Below are 17,580 nucleotides of genomic sequence, written 5' to 3'. Positions count from 1 at the left end.
TTATTATTTTTTTTTTAATATTGAGAATGCGACATATTAGATCTATTCGGACTTTACAGCTTAACCTCCGATCTAGATCATGAACTTTACGGGGTTTAATAACTTTGTTTTTTAAACTATTTTTTATTTAATGATATGATAGTAAAAATAAATGCTCGTAAAATTAAGTATCAACCAAATAATAAAACATTTGTTTGAGATTGCGTTAACCTCGTAAAAAGCAAATCAAAATAAATTATGAATATCAATTCAAAATCAATCAAATAATTAAGGATAACATTGATTAAAAAAAAAATCATAAAGGATTCAATTAAAAGAAAAAAAAATTAGAAAAGGGGATATTTTTATAAAAAAAACTATTTGACATTGTTATTAAACTCGACCTAACGAGTTAACATTAAAACCTTTCGACTTAACTTCCTGCCTAGCCCGGATTTACAATTAACCTACATGGAAGTTGATTTTGACCTAATTGACTTGTTAAGTCCAAGTACAACCTGGAAAACCACTAAAAAATATGGTATGACTTTAAAAAAACTTTAAGATGACATCTTGAAAAAAAAATTAATAATGAAACGACAACATATTAAGTCAAATTAGGCTTCAAGACTTAATTCACAAAACATGCGTTCCGGATCATGAACTCCACGAATTTTTAAAAAAATATTTTTTAAAAATATTTTTTATCTAATGTTATGATAATAAAAATAGATGTTTGCAAAAATTGAATATCAATCAAATATTGGGATATTTATTTAAAATTGCAATAACTTCATAAAATGCAAATCAAAGCAAATTATGATGATTAATTCAAAATTATGATAACCAATTCAAAATCAATAAAAAATTAAAGAAAAAAATTGAAATAAAAATTCTTGATAATAGAACATAAGGAAAAAATTTGACAAAAAAAAACCTAAGGTGCTTCACTGTTCATGTGAACAGTGAAGACCATAAACTTATTCAGTTTTTTTAGTATAGTATGGACAGTGAAGCACCATAAACTTATTAAGTTTTTTTAATAGAGTAGCTGTAATATACCTGATGCTTTATCAACAGTTGTTTTGTGATGTGCAACGCATTTTCTCTCCATCCCCTTCTTCACTTTACAGGATGATGAGAAGATGGAGCCATCTCTGCTGCGATCTACCCTCCTGGTCTCGCGGTTCAAACTTGTGAGTTACATAAGATATCTTTCCTGTGAACCAATGCCAGTTAGATCACGATCCTCCCCTGGAACACATCCACCTGGAGTTTGATTATTCAGAAAACAAATACCCCCAGCATCAACTACTATCAGCTCCTCCTATTCTTCTATTCGGTCTTCCCCAGGGCAGGAACCCTGGCCTGGCCAGATCCTGTTTTGGCTGTTCTTAATTTCAAAAGGAGGGCTGAACCTAATCTTTCTGGTACAATTTCTCCGAAGTACTGGAGCAAGAAGCTTTTTTCAACTTTATAACACAAACAAGATGATCACTGTACTGCATAAAATTATGGTGCCAATCGTAGAAAATAAAACCAGATTCAAAGCACGAAAACTAAACGCTCGAATTAGAAGGAAAAGATTGAAAATTAGCCTTGAAACATAATAAGTTTAAACAAAGTACAAAATACTGGAGGAGACAGACGCTCATGTTTGCCAGCAGATTTTATAATTCTTCTTTCTGTGTTCGCCACGATGTAATGTATTTACACATTTTAAACAGGATAGGGTACCGATTGACAGCATTTTGGCCTTATAAACAGGCCGTTGGACATTTTTCAGGATAAAATTATTCACGGCAGTCTCTTTCATCCTTCCATTACTTTTACAGATCATTTATTTAGTGGTATATTAAACAGGTTCCTGGTGAGGTGTTACAGTAGGTCCCGGTGCTATGGTAAACTGCAGACCCCTCTGTTGCCCTGATTGTAGCACAAAAGCTACTTGTGTTGCTGCTAATGCTGCTGCCTCCTGTTAAACCAAATTATGGTACAAGCTTCAGCACAAACGATACAAATAGGATACAATAGATTAAAACTGAAAGGAAAAACATTGACCTGTCTTTGCCTACGACGCTGCAAGATGCTGATGGCCCAAGCCATGATGTAACAGGGCAAAAGAAAACCAGCTGCTCGAAGCAAGAAAAGCTGTAGGGGATCCACCAGTTCATCAGATTGGTGAAAACATAAAATCCAAAAAACACTAAATGATGAAGAAATGATCATCGTCACCATAGAATAGACGGTAATCCCAATTCAACTTACAGAAAAAAATGCAGATACATCATCTTCTCCATCAGAATCTGTAGCAGTCAATGCATGACGCAAGAGCAGGAGGGCCATCAACTGCAATATGAGTGAGTTTGGGATTAAAACCAAATCTCAATTGAATAGAGAATCAAAGAAAAATGAGAGCTCAAATAAGAAAGCATAGCAAGAGAAATTGTAGATGCAAGTATCCATCAGCATTGAAACTCAACTGGTATGTTCAGGGAACTTCCACATGATCTAGAAGGTAGTTTGTTCAAGCCTCCAAATAATAATCTAAACAGGTTTCTTTATATTGCTAGTATTCTCCAGGTATTGAGAGAATATGATCCTATTATGATTGCAAACAAATACTTCCATGTTAACAGACACATTGGTAAATAGCCTTAATTCATATTACAAATGACCAACTGGACCAATTCACATATGATTTTGAATAAACTTTTCAAGTGGAGCCATGAAAAAGACTACTTTAGATTCCTGCAAATACTATAAGAGGAATTTATGAAATTAAGGGCTTACAATAAGAGCAACTGAGCGGCAAAAAGCGGCTCCGCTAGCATTTGAAGCAGCATAGTCATCATACTCAGCTTCTAGAAAATGACGCTCAGCCTCTGCAATTGCCAATAGGCGAGGATCACGCAAATCCAGTTGAGTGCCAGAGATTGTCCAGCCTCCACTGCAAAAAGGATCAGCAAAAGAATGTGTGATGATGCAAAAATCATCATTGATTGGTAAACGACATGAAAGTTATTTTGACGCACACACCCCTGGTCCAAGTTGAAGTTTTACGTGCGTCAAATTTTATGCAAGTGATAAAAAAAGCCCCAGCAATTCCAGATTCCAGAACAAAGAGCAAATTACAGATAACTAATAAAACAATGAAAATACTAGTTTAAACATACCCAATATCAATACCAGTATCTTCAGAATGAGGTGGACGAGGAGGAGCAGTGTAACCTGGTTGGTAAGGCTGTACATCATAGAGAAAAGATTAACAAGAAAATCAACTATAATCTATTATAAGTTGAAAATTAAAAAAAAAAAAAATTACACAAGTTAGGAAATTTTTCCAGGAGTAGACAGACATGGTATTTGCAGAAATCAGAATATAGTAGAAGCTACTTTCATCTAAGAAGTGTGGCAGAGTCCTGTTCAGACATTTTTCTCTAGATCTCAAAAGAGGAAGCTGAGGAGCAATCTTCTTAATGATTAGATTAGTAATGTTACAAGCACCATGACCACAAGAAGCTAATGATATATTTTGCATGTTGTGTATATTCATCTGTTCAATTTGCTTTTTTTATAAGAAAAAGAAGATTATAGCTTACCACATACCAAAATGTACAACTTTATATTCTAAACATAAGCCAAAAATAATGTCTATCGACTAGAAATACATAAAAAACAAGTACAAATAATTTCAGAACTATTCAACTGCAAACAATGATCCAACATGTCAGAAGTTAAGTTTTAACCACAAAAAACCTCTGAAGAGTTAAAGACAATACTCTTCCTGCCCTCTTGTACTCAGTTCCATGAAATCCAAAAAATTGTCAAAGGTATACAAACCTACATCTCTTTTTCAAATACACAAACGCATCCTCTACATGTATAGCTCCTGATCAATTAAGCCTGCTGTGACCCATTGGAAACCTACGGTCCCCAACATCACCTGTAAGCTTTGGAAGTGTTTATTTACTTGCAATTTGATCATTATGCCTTCCTGCTGCTTTTGATAGCAGGTGAGATTCAAAATTGCCCGGCAAGTTTTCATGAAAGAAATTCACGTAAATTCATGAAGCAGTGCACTCCATACAGATCAACAAGATACCAACCATGCAGCCCACTACAGAGAACAACTACAAAACGATAATAAATGAGCATACCTGATGGCATATTTCACAAGTGATATCACCTTTCTCATTGCACCAATGCTGGACGCACTTCCTATGAGCATACTGGATGAGAGAAATTGAAGCCGTTAATACATATATAAAAAGTGTATATCAAAGACTAACATCAATCTGAAGGCTGCTAGGATCAGATGGCATTTAAAAAGGGATGAGATGGAAAAACAGGAGCTCTCTTTCTTGCCACAAGATTCCATTGAAGCAAAAGTTGCTAGTTTAGTCAAATTATCTAAAATGTATCTCACGGGCTCAAAAAAAAATCACGAGAAACAAACTAATACAATTCTCTGAAACAACAAATTCTCGAATGATGTCTAACAGGAGTAAAACACTAAACAAAGAATAAAAAAAATCAAGCTTTAAATCCAACATAGTAAAACTATCATCCACGGGCACTGGCCGGCCAATCTTGAATTCAATTACATTCGAAATCAAACATTAAAGAGCACAAAATGACATTTTAAAGCTATATTAATTATTACCCTCCTTTTCATTGACCAAAAACCCTCAATTTCAGAATATTTAAAGAGATTAAGATACGAACAAAATAAGAGAAAATAAAATTTGTCAATATTTATTGTACCTTGAGGCTGCCACTGCAGGCACAAGGATTCTCTAAATTGCTAACAGAATCCTCCTCCTGGCAAATGCGACACTCGGCCCCCTGAATCAACGGCTCCTCCTCCCCCGAAATACCATCATCGATTCCATCATTTGCCCTCGAGCAGGAAGGGCCGACATCGGCCTCTTTGACGATCGCCTTATCAGACTCCTCAGCAGGCGCCGTCGACGCTGGCCTTATGAGTTGGTCAACGTCCAACACCACGTGATCACTCATTTGCAATCCCTAATTTCGTTTTCTCCTCTTCAAACTAAAAAAACAAATGGAAAGAACAAATTAGTTTATTTGAAACCCTAGGATCACGCTTCAAAACAGCGGATCGAAGGATCTCGAGAGATAAATTTAAAGAGAGAACCAAAAAACGAATTGTGAAATTTTTTTTGGTTGGGTCACCTGTGAAATTTTCTTTTCTTGTATTTACGCGATGTGTTTTAGGATTTGTTTGGATATTTAAGCGAAAAAACAGGCGAGACCAGAGAGAGAGAGAGAAAGAGAGAGGGCAGGTAAAAAGCGCGTAATGTAGGATTTTGCAAGCTTAGGGCTTCACGATTAATATGATATAATTAAAGATATTGTTTTTAGTATAATAAATAATTATAGTAAGAAGAAGGTTGGATTATTGGGATTTAAGCAACGAGAGAATACCGGGGTTTTTAATTAATGGAGGAGGGGTTCTAGGATGGCTCACCAACTCCCGACCAATTCTGGGGGTGGGGGTTGAGGATAGTTTTGGTATTTTATATAATTTGAATTATAACGTGTTGAAAATTGAAATGACCGAGAGATGTGGACCCCCTAATTATTAGTGTTGGGGTTATCCACGCGTAGGGCTGCCAACCCAGAAGAAATTATCAATGATTAACCGAAAAATATAAATGCAGGAAGATTTTTTCTTAATATTTTTAAAAGCTCTTGTATCTTGTTTGGTGATAAAAATGAGATAATTTTATAAAAAGAAAAGAAAATTAAGTTTAATTCTTAACAAATTAAATATTAAATGATAAAATTAAAAATAAAAATAAATCAAAAAAATAATATGAGTCGGCCTTCAAAATTAACGATTTGATCATGAGACCACGTAAAAAAACAAAATGAACAAAATATGAAACTTAATTATCAAAACAACCAATATTGAAAAGCAAAACTTGAAAAAAAAAGGCAACGAAAACACTCGAATTAGCATGGGTTAACCCTTCAAGTCCGCGACATGAGATTAAGATAACTTAATAGAAATAAAAAAAAACATAAAGAAATTCAATCCTTAATAAACTCAATATTTAATGATAAAATTTTAAAACAACAATTGTAAAAAAAGACTTAAAAGAAAAGACTAGAGTTAACTTGGGCTAATCTTTCAAAATCATGACCTAGGTCATGATATCAAAATCACCCCATGGAAGACAAATTCAAAAAAAAATCACAAAGTCAAATTCTCAATCAACAAAAAGGTAAGGGGTGAAATTGAAAAAAAAATAATAATAAAAAGAATTCAATACAAATCAAATAACAATCAAGAGAATAAGGATTGAATTTGATATAGAAATAAAATGAAACCAAATGTTAAATGGTGAAATTAAAAAAAAAATCATATAAAAATAGAATTAAAAACAAAACAAATAACAGTTAAAAAAATAATTATCATTTTTTATATAAAATTACCGAGGTGTAAAATTAAAAAAAACATCAATTTAAAACAAAACAAATAGGAGTCAAAAGTTCGAAAATCAAATTTGATATAAAAACAAAATGACAGCACACCTTTCAATTTTGACAGGCATAACTCGATTTCCGAAGAAAAGAGGAGGAATGAGAAAAAAAAGATTATTGGTATCAAACCGCCGCCACACGTCGGTACTGGTGTAAGAGCTTTGCGTGCTACTTTCAGTGCCACCATGTGAAAGCAAGCGCGCGGATGTCAGGAGACGCCTATGCTTCGTCTAAACACGATGGACATCTCATACCTGTTGGCATGTGCACCACAAGCGTCAATGTACTTGACTTCCACTTTAGTCCTTATATTTGTTCTATCTTTAATTATGATCCCTTAACGCTTAATTATTCTAAATCATCCCAAATTTGTATAGTTTTGCAAGATCGAGCACCATTTAACCCGAGAATTTCTTTTTCATACTTGAAATAAAACCAAAGTGAACCAATCGAATTAAAAAAACAAACAGTTAAGGGACCAGGATTAAAAAATGGACATGAACTTCTTCCATAACCGTGGAAATCAGTCTCTGATTTTGGCAAAAAAATGGAGTGAACATTTCTTTAAGCTCTGGATTTAGTCCCTAAAATTTTAATTGTTTTAAATAAATTAATTTTTTTTTGTCCAACCGAGTATTAATTGAACAACAAAATGTCTCGTCAACATTAACCACACACAAACATGATAAACAAACAATAAAAAATCAAAGTGATATTAAAGAACCAAATACGAAGACAAATAATTGAGAGATCAAGACGTAAAAAATCCCAGAACTAAAAAAGAGAGTCACTGCCCCTGTTTGATTCACGGAAAGTAGATGTGGAAATTATTTTCTAAACTTTTCTGTATTTGTTTGTTATTAGAAAAGTTGGTCAACGAAAAACACTTTCCAATAAAATAAAAACTTGGCTTGTTTTTTAGGAAAGTGTTTTCCTTTTATTTTTGGCATAAAACACTTTCCAGAAGCTATGAAAAATTTAGAAATATCATGTTATTTGCTGACTTTATCAAATTTAATTCTTAAACTTTTGATTGATATATATTTTGTTTTGATTTTTTTTTATTTTCATCCCTTAGAATTTGATTTTTATATCAATTTTGATTCTCATTTTTATGAATGCCTTTTCTTTCATCTTATCATTAATTGAATTTTTTTATATATTAGATTTGATACTCATTTATTTGATTGTTATTTATTTTATTTGAAATAATTTATAAAATTGTATTTTTTTTAAATTTCATCATCTTTCAACTTTTTATATGTTATATTTGATCTCTATTATTTTGATTGTTACTTATTTTATTTGAGATAGTTTATGAAATCAAATATTTTTTTTCAATTTTATTTTCATTTAACTTTATAATTTATGATTTGTTTCTCGTTATTTTAATAAGTTTGAAAAAAATATTAACAATTTATTTTTCATGATATAGTTCAATACTGGAAAGTATTTTTCAATTTATTTTTTATGATACTACTAAATATCAAAAAATAATTTACTTTTTAGGAATATATTTTTTAAAAAATTCATTTTAAAAAAAAAAAAATTTCAACAAACAAACAGATAGTCGTGAGTGTTTTTCATGTCCCTGGCATTTTCATATTCATTTCATTTCTTTGACCATGAATCTACTGGAGATATTTTTCTCTCCTCACTTCCCGCCTAAGCTAAGCTACCAAGTGCCCGCCTGCCGGACCTATAACATGGACACAACTACTTGGCCTCATGGTTGGGTCCATTAATTTATCTCAAAATATAACCATTTGGCAATTGGGTTTTTTTTTTTTTTCCGTGAAAGACAAATTATATCAATATTAAAACTTTAATTTATGAACAGTGATTGCTGAATGCTAATTAAGCTATGTATAGAAGGAATTGAAGTCTTCCCATATAACCCCCTTGGATAATTTTCTTTTGATATTGTAATAATAATTATTTTTTAAAATAATTTTTTTGCTTTGAAAAATTTAAAATAATATTTTTTTTATTTTTTAAAATAATTATTTGTTATATTATATAAAAACGATTTAAAAACACTAAAAAATAAATAAATAATTTTTTTAGAAATGCTTTAAAAAAGGGAAACAAACAGGCTCGAATTTATGCATATGTAGTGATATTAATCTTATATAATTGTATTATGAAATTTATTTATAAAAAATATCAAGGAAATCTACTTATGTAATGTATGAGATATTTAGAAAAAAGAATAGAATGGCCAGGTTCCATATTTCATCTTACAGGCATGATTGATTCCCGCAACTTTTTACAGAGGAATTACTCCTCTATGAGACCAAAACCAAAAGCAAATTACCATAAAAATAAACCATCCATGGTTGCCATTTTCGTAGCTTCCATTTCAACCCCACACTAGTCCCCGCCATAAATAGAGCCCAAATTTCTACATTTCCCCGTCGCTTTAACAAACTGTTTGGGAACATAGTATAAATCATGTTTTTAAAAAATTTAATTTTTTTTAACTAAAATTTAATATATTTTGTATGTTTTGGATCGTTTTGATGTGTTGATGTTAAAAATGATTTTTAAAAAATGAAAAAACATCATTGACATGCATTTCGGCACGAAAAGTTATTTGAAAAGCAACCGCAACCACACTGCCAAACATACTCAATTTAATTTCTTCCTCACTTCACTGTTCCGAACACACTTTCTTCTTGATTTATTTAAATAAAATACTAAACATATGGGTTTTCTTTTACTGTAATTCATCCACAATACAATTTATCCATAACTACAATAAAATTATATTTTTATTTTGTAATTTTCAAAGCTTTACTTGAAAAGTAAGATGATTTTTGCACACGATTAATTTATCATTTTTGATTTGTTTGGGAGCGACACTTTCCTTTTATTTTTTTTAATAATAGTGCAATTATTGTTTACCGTTAGAGGGTAAACAATCAGAATCTTTGATCTAAGGATTTTATAATAATTTTAATTTTGTTATAAGCAGTTGAATTACACATGTTCCTTACTATATAAATTTGTTAGCATTGAATTTAGAGGCTTGATTATTATTTTTTAATATTTTTTTATTATTGTTATTTAATTCTAGAGGTATTTTTATGTTTTTGTATAATTTTATAAATAATTTAATTACTCTATTATTCTTGTCATTCAAATTTTCTAACCTTTGCTTTAGGAGCTTAACTATAATTTCAAAGGGTTTTTTTTTCCAGCATTGTTGTTTAGTAATAGACATTTTTAGTTTGGAATTGTGTGAAGAACATCATTTTCCAATGTTTTTTAAAAATAATTCTTAATCTTAGTTGTTGTCTGGAATTTCATTCCAAAACAACATTTCATTTCATGAAAATTTATTTTTTTGCGTAAAATCATTAATTATATATTTTTAAATTATTTTAATATGCTAATATTAAAAATTATGTTTTAAAATAAAAAATATTATTTTAATATATTTCAAAATAAAAATCATTTCGAAAACTGCTATTCTACCGATCACCCGTTAATACAGCCCGTAAAGGACCATGACTGGTCGTTTCTGAGGTTCCAAACCATCCAGTTCATCTGATCCGGAATTTAATAAAAATAAAGATTATCCAGAAAGATACTGGGTGGGTTGTCGTTGTCGAAAAGCGGTTGGCACTTGGCACGATGACTTTTCTACAGCAACAGTTATTTTCAAAATCTTCTTGTCAAAAGACCAAACTACCCCTCCTTATCTGTTAGTATCATATCATTACCACGTCCCCCTTCCTCGTATCTCAGGTCCCAAGTGTTTATTATTTTGAATAAAGGATATTTATAGAGACTAGAAAGGCGTTTCATTTTCATTGTAATGGAAAATTCTGTTTTGTTTGTGTATTTTAAAAGTGTTTTTAAAAAAATTTAATTTTTTTTACTTCAATTTTTTTTAGTGGTATTTTTAGATCCTACTAAATTATCCATCCCCTCCAAAAAAAAAAAAATCATTACACATCGAGTAAGCAGAGAATGAAAACCAATAAAGAATAATTTTGTTATAAAAATGAAAAAAAAATCTGTTAAAATTATAACTATTTTATTAGCTGCCACAGTTTATATTTATTTCTGCATTTCAAAAGCATTTTTTAAAAAAAATTAACTTTTTTTATTTTTTTATTAACTTCAAATTAATATGTTTTTAGTGTTTTTAAATTATTTTGATGTGCTGATATCAAAAATAATATTTTAAAAATAAAAAAATATCATTGGTATGTATTTTGACACAAAAAATTATTTGAAAAACAACCGCAATCATATTGTCAAATTAATATATTCAGACTGGCCATGTAAGAGGTTTTGAAAATGATCCCATGTGTCGTAAGAAATTAAAATCATAATCTATAATAGTTACCTTTATATTCTATATTCTTGATAATCTAGCTATAAGATATTGATTTTTATTTTATTTAAATTAAAAACCATCATATAAAATTTATACTAGCTAACTAAGAAAGAACGAAATACTTTATATTAGACTTACAATAAAAGAAATGTGACTTTATGGTACTAACCAAACAGATAATAAAATAATTCTTTTAAATGCTTCACATTGCAAAAAAAAAAAAAGTGCTTGTTTATAAAAAAATATTATATTACTCATCATTTTAATTATTTTTTTCCATAAAAAAAACATGAAAATTCGTGAAGAGAAAACATGAAGAATCTTAAAATTATATTTTTCAAACTTAGTATAAATTTAAAGAAGTGAAATCGCCATTAAATCTCTGTAATCGATTGTAGAGAAAGATGTGGTAATTGACGCGTTCATTGTCTTTGTCTGGCAAGAGGACTAGGAGGGTGATTGACAGTGTGGTAACGGTTGCTTTTTAAATAATTTTTTGTGCTAAAATGCATGTTAATGATTTTTTTTTATTTTTTAAAAATTATTTTTGATATCAGCACATCAAAACGATCCAAAACGTACAAACCATATTAAATTTTAACAAAAAAAAAATTTAAAATTTTTTAGAAACGCGATTTGCACTACATTCCCAAACATGTTCTAGATAGAGCTCGAAGGCACTATAAAAGAAAGGTTACTTAGGTAATATGAAATACTAAAAATGTGCGGCTAAAACATCATTTACTTAAAATTTAATTTTTTTATTTAAAATTAATTTTTAAATATTTTTGAATTGTTTCGGAATGTTAATATAAATAATAATTTTTTTAAAAAATAATAAAATATTATTTTAATATTTTTCTAAACAAAAATTATAATAAATTATTCACTATTCGTTATCTCTCCAATGTTTAAATCATTTTCTTTTTTCATGGAAAACAAATAAAATAAAACAAGGACTAACTACAGCATTATACCAGTAATATCCATGTTTCTGGTTCTATGATAGATTGTAAAAGCATTGTTCTTTGTTTCAAATGATTTTCCAGAAATTAAGTAAACAAGTCAAGGTGTTTTTTTTTTAACATAATTACATGTGAAACAGTGGCCAAAAATCACCTACGAAAAGAGGCCCTTGACTACAAATAATGAAACAGAGAATCCCAACGAAGGCAGGCTATTGTATTCCTGTTTCCCCCCTAATCTGTCCCGAGTTGGAACCGGCGGTCCGGTATTATATTCACCGGAGTCCTGAGATTTTTAATTAGTGAATGGGTATGGACGATGATCACTATTCTAGGACCAGTTCCAATATTCAGGTGATAAATCTGGACCATGCCCTGTACTTTCCCCGTAATAGCAGATGCCTAGCTTGGCAAGATTTGTTGTTTTCGCCTGCCATTTTGGTCTCCAACAGTGTCAATGGGTAGCATTCTTTCGTGCATCACGATATCTTGCATCAGGATAAGGCTGTACCTGCACCTATACCTAAATGGCACGACGTGTTTAGCCATCCAAAGTCAAGCAGAGAAGGCTAGAAGTGAGTAAATACTAAATAACTCATTTTGATACAGCACACTGAACACGGTGTCGAGGTGCAGAACTCCCCCATCTCGGCTGGTAATTCATTAGTTCAGGCCATGGGGAAGCATTTGGTAAAAGTAAAAATAAGGATTTGAATTCCCGCTAGATACATAGTGGGAAACTGATCTTCTATCCTATACCGTTGTTCTTTCACTAGTTACACTGCATTTTTTGGATCCCCACGTAATAATACATCTCACCTTCCCACTGAATTGTCAAGCTTTAAGAGTGGGTGACTGTACAGTGAACAGGGAAGCGTGGAAAATCAATAGATGCTTCATGTAATTTACACAAGCTTCCACCTGATATACAAAGCCAGGAATATGTATTTGTATCCTGCCACAGATGCTATCAACTTTTTCCACCTCGAGTAACTATATACCACCCCCTCTCTAGATCATAAAATGTCTTCAACTGGTGCTTCCCCCACTTCGATATAGGCCATGCAACAAATATCAATACTATGGCTATGCCAATTAGAGAGAGTAGTGTTAGCGGGTCATCACTAATAATAGTCACAATCCAGTCAGAGTGCTCTTCCATATCCAAGGCAGCATTGGTATACAAGATGAAAGCTCCCGATGCCCAATCAAGTGGGATATTACCAACCTGATTAGCAAATCCAATTCTGCACAGTAAAACCGCCAGTCAAAAGAATTTCAACTATGGGGATAATGATAACAATAAACAATTGGGATGTGAACAAGTGTATGCAACATATGCTCAAAGAGTGAAAAGCAATCTGAAACATAAGCAGTTTAATTCCTGGACTAATTTAATAATTCAGCAATTGAAGAAGCATATAATTCTTATTCGTAGAAAACACTCCTTGCACGTGGTGGGTGAGAAATTTACCTTTGGTCATCAATTGCAATTCCAAGGCTGTCATGAAGTAGGGCAACGATATATGCTGCAGAGAAACAATAGAGTGCTAGATCTTCATCCTTGAATGATTGGTGTTTCTTTTTCAACCTTGACCAATCCTCTCCACAAAACTGTTCTCCAGCTATCATGAGATTCAAAAGAAATGCCCTTTGATCCAGTCCAAAGAACTAATCAATCAAAGAGGACAAAACACATAAGAAAGGGATTTGGAAACGTATAACCAGAGCATAATATAAACATGCTGGATATGGTTGCAACCAAAATCAGAACATGATAGGTAACTGTAATTGTTGTTTCTCCTACATGGAACACAAAATACTAAGAAACAGTAAGCTGCAACATAAAAAAAAAAAAGCAAGAAGAAGAGGGGAGGTTGTAAAACCTTTGATGTATGGAAGAAATTTTCTGTGGCCAAGAACTTCCCCTGAAGCTTAGGTACAAATATTGATCCTATGTGGCAATGCTGATAGGAGCATCTCTCTGCATCCAGATAATAAAGAAACTAAAAGGACATAAAATTATGACAAAATATCATGCTACGATTCTTCTGAAAGAATTTCAAACCTTTTCCCTTTTGTAACAGTGTTAGGGCAGCTGATCTGCACTCAGAGAAGTTGCCCCTAGAATGAAGAGTGGATACAAATCTGTTCTTTTCAGTCAAAGAACCTGGAGAGAGCTTCCAAGACTCCACAACATGTGAGTATCCCTTGGGAGTACAAGGGTCCTTAAATATTCCCTTCTCAAGAGATTCAGCAGCTGCTTTATTGGGGAAAAGCAAGAATTTATGTCAAGACATCCCATTTCTAAAACCAATAATGATAGAATGAACTGGTGCATATTGGTCAATACAAACCAATCAAAGATCCTATGATTACAATCAAACAACAGATAAAGACAGTAACTTTAACAATCATTATGCATGACCCAATGAGAGAAAAATATCATATAGCCTGCACCAACGATGACCCTCTACTCCAAGCCCAAGAACTTCAAGGAAGAAGAGAAATTATACCCCAACTTTGTGCAGTTGCAACAACAGTAAAGAACTTAATCCACAACATTCAAACTTATAATTGTATTTAAATCCTTACATATATATAAAAGCACCAAGTCTACCAAAACATTTGAAAGGGGTACACCATCAGTATTTTATGTTTAATTTGTCATTTAGTCATTATGTTACTTAAATATAATAATAAGAAATTCTAAAAGAAATCAAACTCTCCATCCCGCCTCCCGTAACGTCCCTCCAACTTTTTATTCTTAATTTACATCACTGGCCTAAAGAATATAAACATGCACATTAATCATAGATATATAGACATTTGTTCTTATTGCTGTTCCCTTTAATTGGCATGTAAATATTAGACTAACAGAGCACATTGAAAGATAAAATATATAACAACGAAATTTACCATGAAATAGAATAAATATAGCTGTGTTCAGATTTTACTTTTAAATTGATTCTCAAATACTAAAAAAAAAAATCTTAGATTGCATTTAATTCAGATTTAAGCGCTTAAAAAAATACAAGGCACGACATACTTACCCAAATGATGGTCACCTGAGACAAGTGATTCCCTCAATGCTTCAAATGCAGCAATCTGCATAATTAAAAAGTTACAAGCTACCAATACTTATTTTTTTCTTAGCATCCAAGAAGAGATCAATAACCAAACTTCAAAGATCTAGCAATGAAGATATATGCAATTAAAAGCAGTCAGCTGAGATGCAAAAAGTTTTATAAGAGTTTCACATATTAAAATCGATGCAGTTGACACAATGATAAAGATTAAAATACTGCCCACGCAGACACACTTTCATCTAGCTTAATATGCTAGGAATTTTTATTTAAGCTCTTTTTTAGTTTTTCCCTGTTTTCTAGTTGAGTGTTTTTCCATTATTTAACAAACCTTTACCGAAGAAAAAATGGCATTGGGCTTTAATCCTACATGATCCCACATTCTAGCATTCATCTCATTGTTGCAGCACTGTAATCCAGCCTAGAGTACTCCATGAGAAAACTATTCAAGCAAATGAATTAACAAATTTTGGGGCTCACTCTTCCTTTATCCAAAAAAGAACAAAAAAAGGCAAATTTGACAATGGTGGAATATTCAAATTCATGCCAAAAGGCACAAAACCAATAACATTTATATGCAAGTATAAATATCACCCATCCAAGCTATGAAAAATAAAAACCAAATATGTTGATAATCTTGAAAAGCATCACAGCACAAGCAAGAAATACGATAAGAGAAGTCTCAAATGAAGACTGCTATTCTAGAGAAAGATTACCTGTCCCAAATGAAGAAAGCTATGGCTATAGATATTGTAAGAAATATTACCGAACTTAATAGTTCGTGAGAACTCAGGAGGCACTGGCTCTGTTGAAACAAAAGTCACCTGCAACAGCAGCATCAAACAGTAAGCATAGATAACAATTTTGCATTACTTAAAGCATGAAAGAAGATAGCAAATTCAAGCAATATTAACTTCTTAAAAACAATTATTTTCTATAGACCATTAGCAACCAACCAACATGAGGAACAAAAGAAAAGATCCCCTAAATCTAGAAATACAACAAATAACAAGGAGACGTGTTCATACCAAGTGACTCTTAGCACATTTCAAATTTTCATCACCACAATAGAAGGGGTCCTAACATATTCTAAACACTTTGCCCTTGAATGGTCATTCTCCACATTTTCAAGTTAAATTCTCATTACCGACCATCCTACTGCCATATATTCACAAATTTTCAATGGCACAATATAACACAAAAAAAAAAATTAAATTTGAGATGATAAAATAAAACCTGAGCAGAAGCTCCACCAAGTTCAATAATCCCACTAGTTTCCAAAGGATCGCCACCAAGAGCACCCAATGCATAATTCGCAACAACCCAAGCGTACAACCCCTCGTCCGACCCTATCGAAAAAACCGCACAATCACGACCAATGTCAATCCTCTAAGACAATTACCAATAACAAAATATAACTACAAATAATACCAGTAATAACAGAAGCCCAACTGTCCTGAAACTTAAATCCAGACTTCCTCAAAACCCGTCTACACACATTCAAGATCTGATCTTGAACCTCCAAATCAAGCAACCGCACTCCGGCAGTTGCCATTAACCTAACCTCGGTCTCTCCCCACAATTCTCTAGGCACTCTCCCTTTCCCAAACTCCACCAATTCCTCCACCGACCCACCTGCCCCTTCCGGATCCTCCGCATACGCCGATAACCCTGGATTCACCTTCAATGCCCCTTCTTCAAAATCAAACACAGCTTTCCCTCCACTCCCAATTCGGTACCCGAATACATGAATCCGGGTACCCGTACTCCCTCCGTCGATTATGATACCGTATTTTTTAGAAAACGATTTCGTTTTCGATTTAAAGAGATAATAACAAGATAAGAGAACGATTAGGGTTATGATAGTAATTAGTTTGGATTTGATGGATCGGGTATGGAGTTTGATTGCAGGATCCATCTTGTGCTGGTCGGTCTGGTCGGTGGAATTGGAACCGACCCGGTTGCGGACATGAAGGCGTCGCATCAAATAGAAGGAATTGGCATGTGAAGTGAATGCGAGCAATTTAGGGTTTTGAATGGATAAGAGAGAAGAGAGGGCTAACAAAGAGTGAGTGCCCCCCTCTCTCTCTGAAATTCCGATTTGGGTCTGTGTTTCGGGCACTCAGGCGGTGGTGGTGGTATTTGACGCCGATGGCGAGACGCGCTAACGGGAGTTTTTTTAAAAGGGAGGGTAAAAGGTGTTTGCGGTTCGGTTTACCTTACAAGGTCTTTTGGGTTCGGATTGTTGACCGGTCTGAACCTTTTTTAAAAAAAATTTAAAAATAAAAAAAAGGTATTCTCAAATATTGTTTACAAAGTTTAATTTAAGATATTGTTATGTAGAAAAGTTATAAGAAGTGAAACTTTAATTATTAGTTTATATTCATTGTATTTTTATTATTTTTATTTTAATAATGAGTTAAAAACATTTTTGTATATTTATCAACGGATAAAAAGAAATAAAAGAAGTTTATTTAATCAAACCATTTTACCAAGAATTCCTTTAACTCAATAAAATAACAAAACCCCCCCTATTTTCAAAGAACCTACGCTACCTGCTGGAGAAGACACCTGAGATTCCTTGGCTTCAGACTGATTGTTTATGGTCCTACGTACGTACAGATCTAGGCCGTAATTCCTTGTTACAGTTTCTGCTGACGAGACGCCCTTCAAAAAGAAACTGCAT

At 32.4% G+C, this 17,580-nt stretch overlaps 2 protein-coding genes across 3 annotated transcripts; both read right to left on the bottom strand.

Annotated features, from left to right (window-relative positions):
- Positions 1-1,551: 1,551 nt before the first annotated feature.
- LOC7492938 (uncharacterized) lies at positions 1,552-5,442 on the bottom strand. Its single transcript, XM_002315016.4, has 8 exons — positions 5,179-5,442; positions 4,747-5,035; positions 4,140-4,211; positions 3,156-3,223; positions 2,773-2,929; positions 2,248-2,328; positions 2,041-2,130; positions 1,552-1,954 (listed from the first exon to the last, which is right to left on the bottom strand). Exons 2-8 carry the CDS (start codon positions 4,999-5,001, stop codon positions 1,835-1,837), a joined length of 843 nt encoding a protein of 280 aa, XP_002315052.1. The 5' UTR covers positions 5,002-5,035; positions 5,179-5,442; the 3' UTR covers positions 1,552-1,834.
- A 6,942-nt stretch (positions 5,443-12,384) lies between these two features.
- Positions 12,385-17,125, bottom strand: LOC7481587 (probable apyrase 6). Of its 2 annotated transcripts, none has more exons than XM_024610862.2 (8): positions 16,326-17,125; positions 16,131-16,243; positions 15,611-15,718; positions 14,862-14,916; positions 13,877-14,071; positions 13,695-13,792; positions 13,283-13,479; positions 12,385-13,055 (listed from the first exon to the last, which is right to left on the bottom strand). In XM_024610862.2, exons 1-8 carry the CDS (start codon positions 16,876-16,878, stop codon positions 12,779-12,781), a joined length of 1,596 nt encoding a protein of 531 aa, XP_024466630.1. In that variant the 5' UTR covers positions 16,879-17,125; the 3' UTR covers positions 12,385-12,778. The 2 variants fall into 2 exon arrangements, with proteins under 2 accessions (XP_024466630.1, XP_002315051.2); XM_002315015.4 differs by having other exon boundaries at positions 13,877-14,068; positions 16,326-17,124.
- Between the last annotated feature and the right edge of the window lie 455 nt (positions 17,126-17,580).

The sequence above is a fragment of the Populus trichocarpa genome, chromosome 10, assembly GCF_000002775.5.
Source record: "Populus trichocarpa isolate Nisqually-1 chromosome 10, P.trichocarpa_v4.1, whole genome shotgun sequence".
Classification (NCBI taxonomy): domain Eukaryota; kingdom Viridiplantae; phylum Streptophyta; class Magnoliopsida; order Malpighiales; family Salicaceae; genus Populus; species Populus trichocarpa.
Note: the sequence above shows the minus strand (reverse complement) of the source record. Positions and strands in the feature narration are given on the sequence as shown.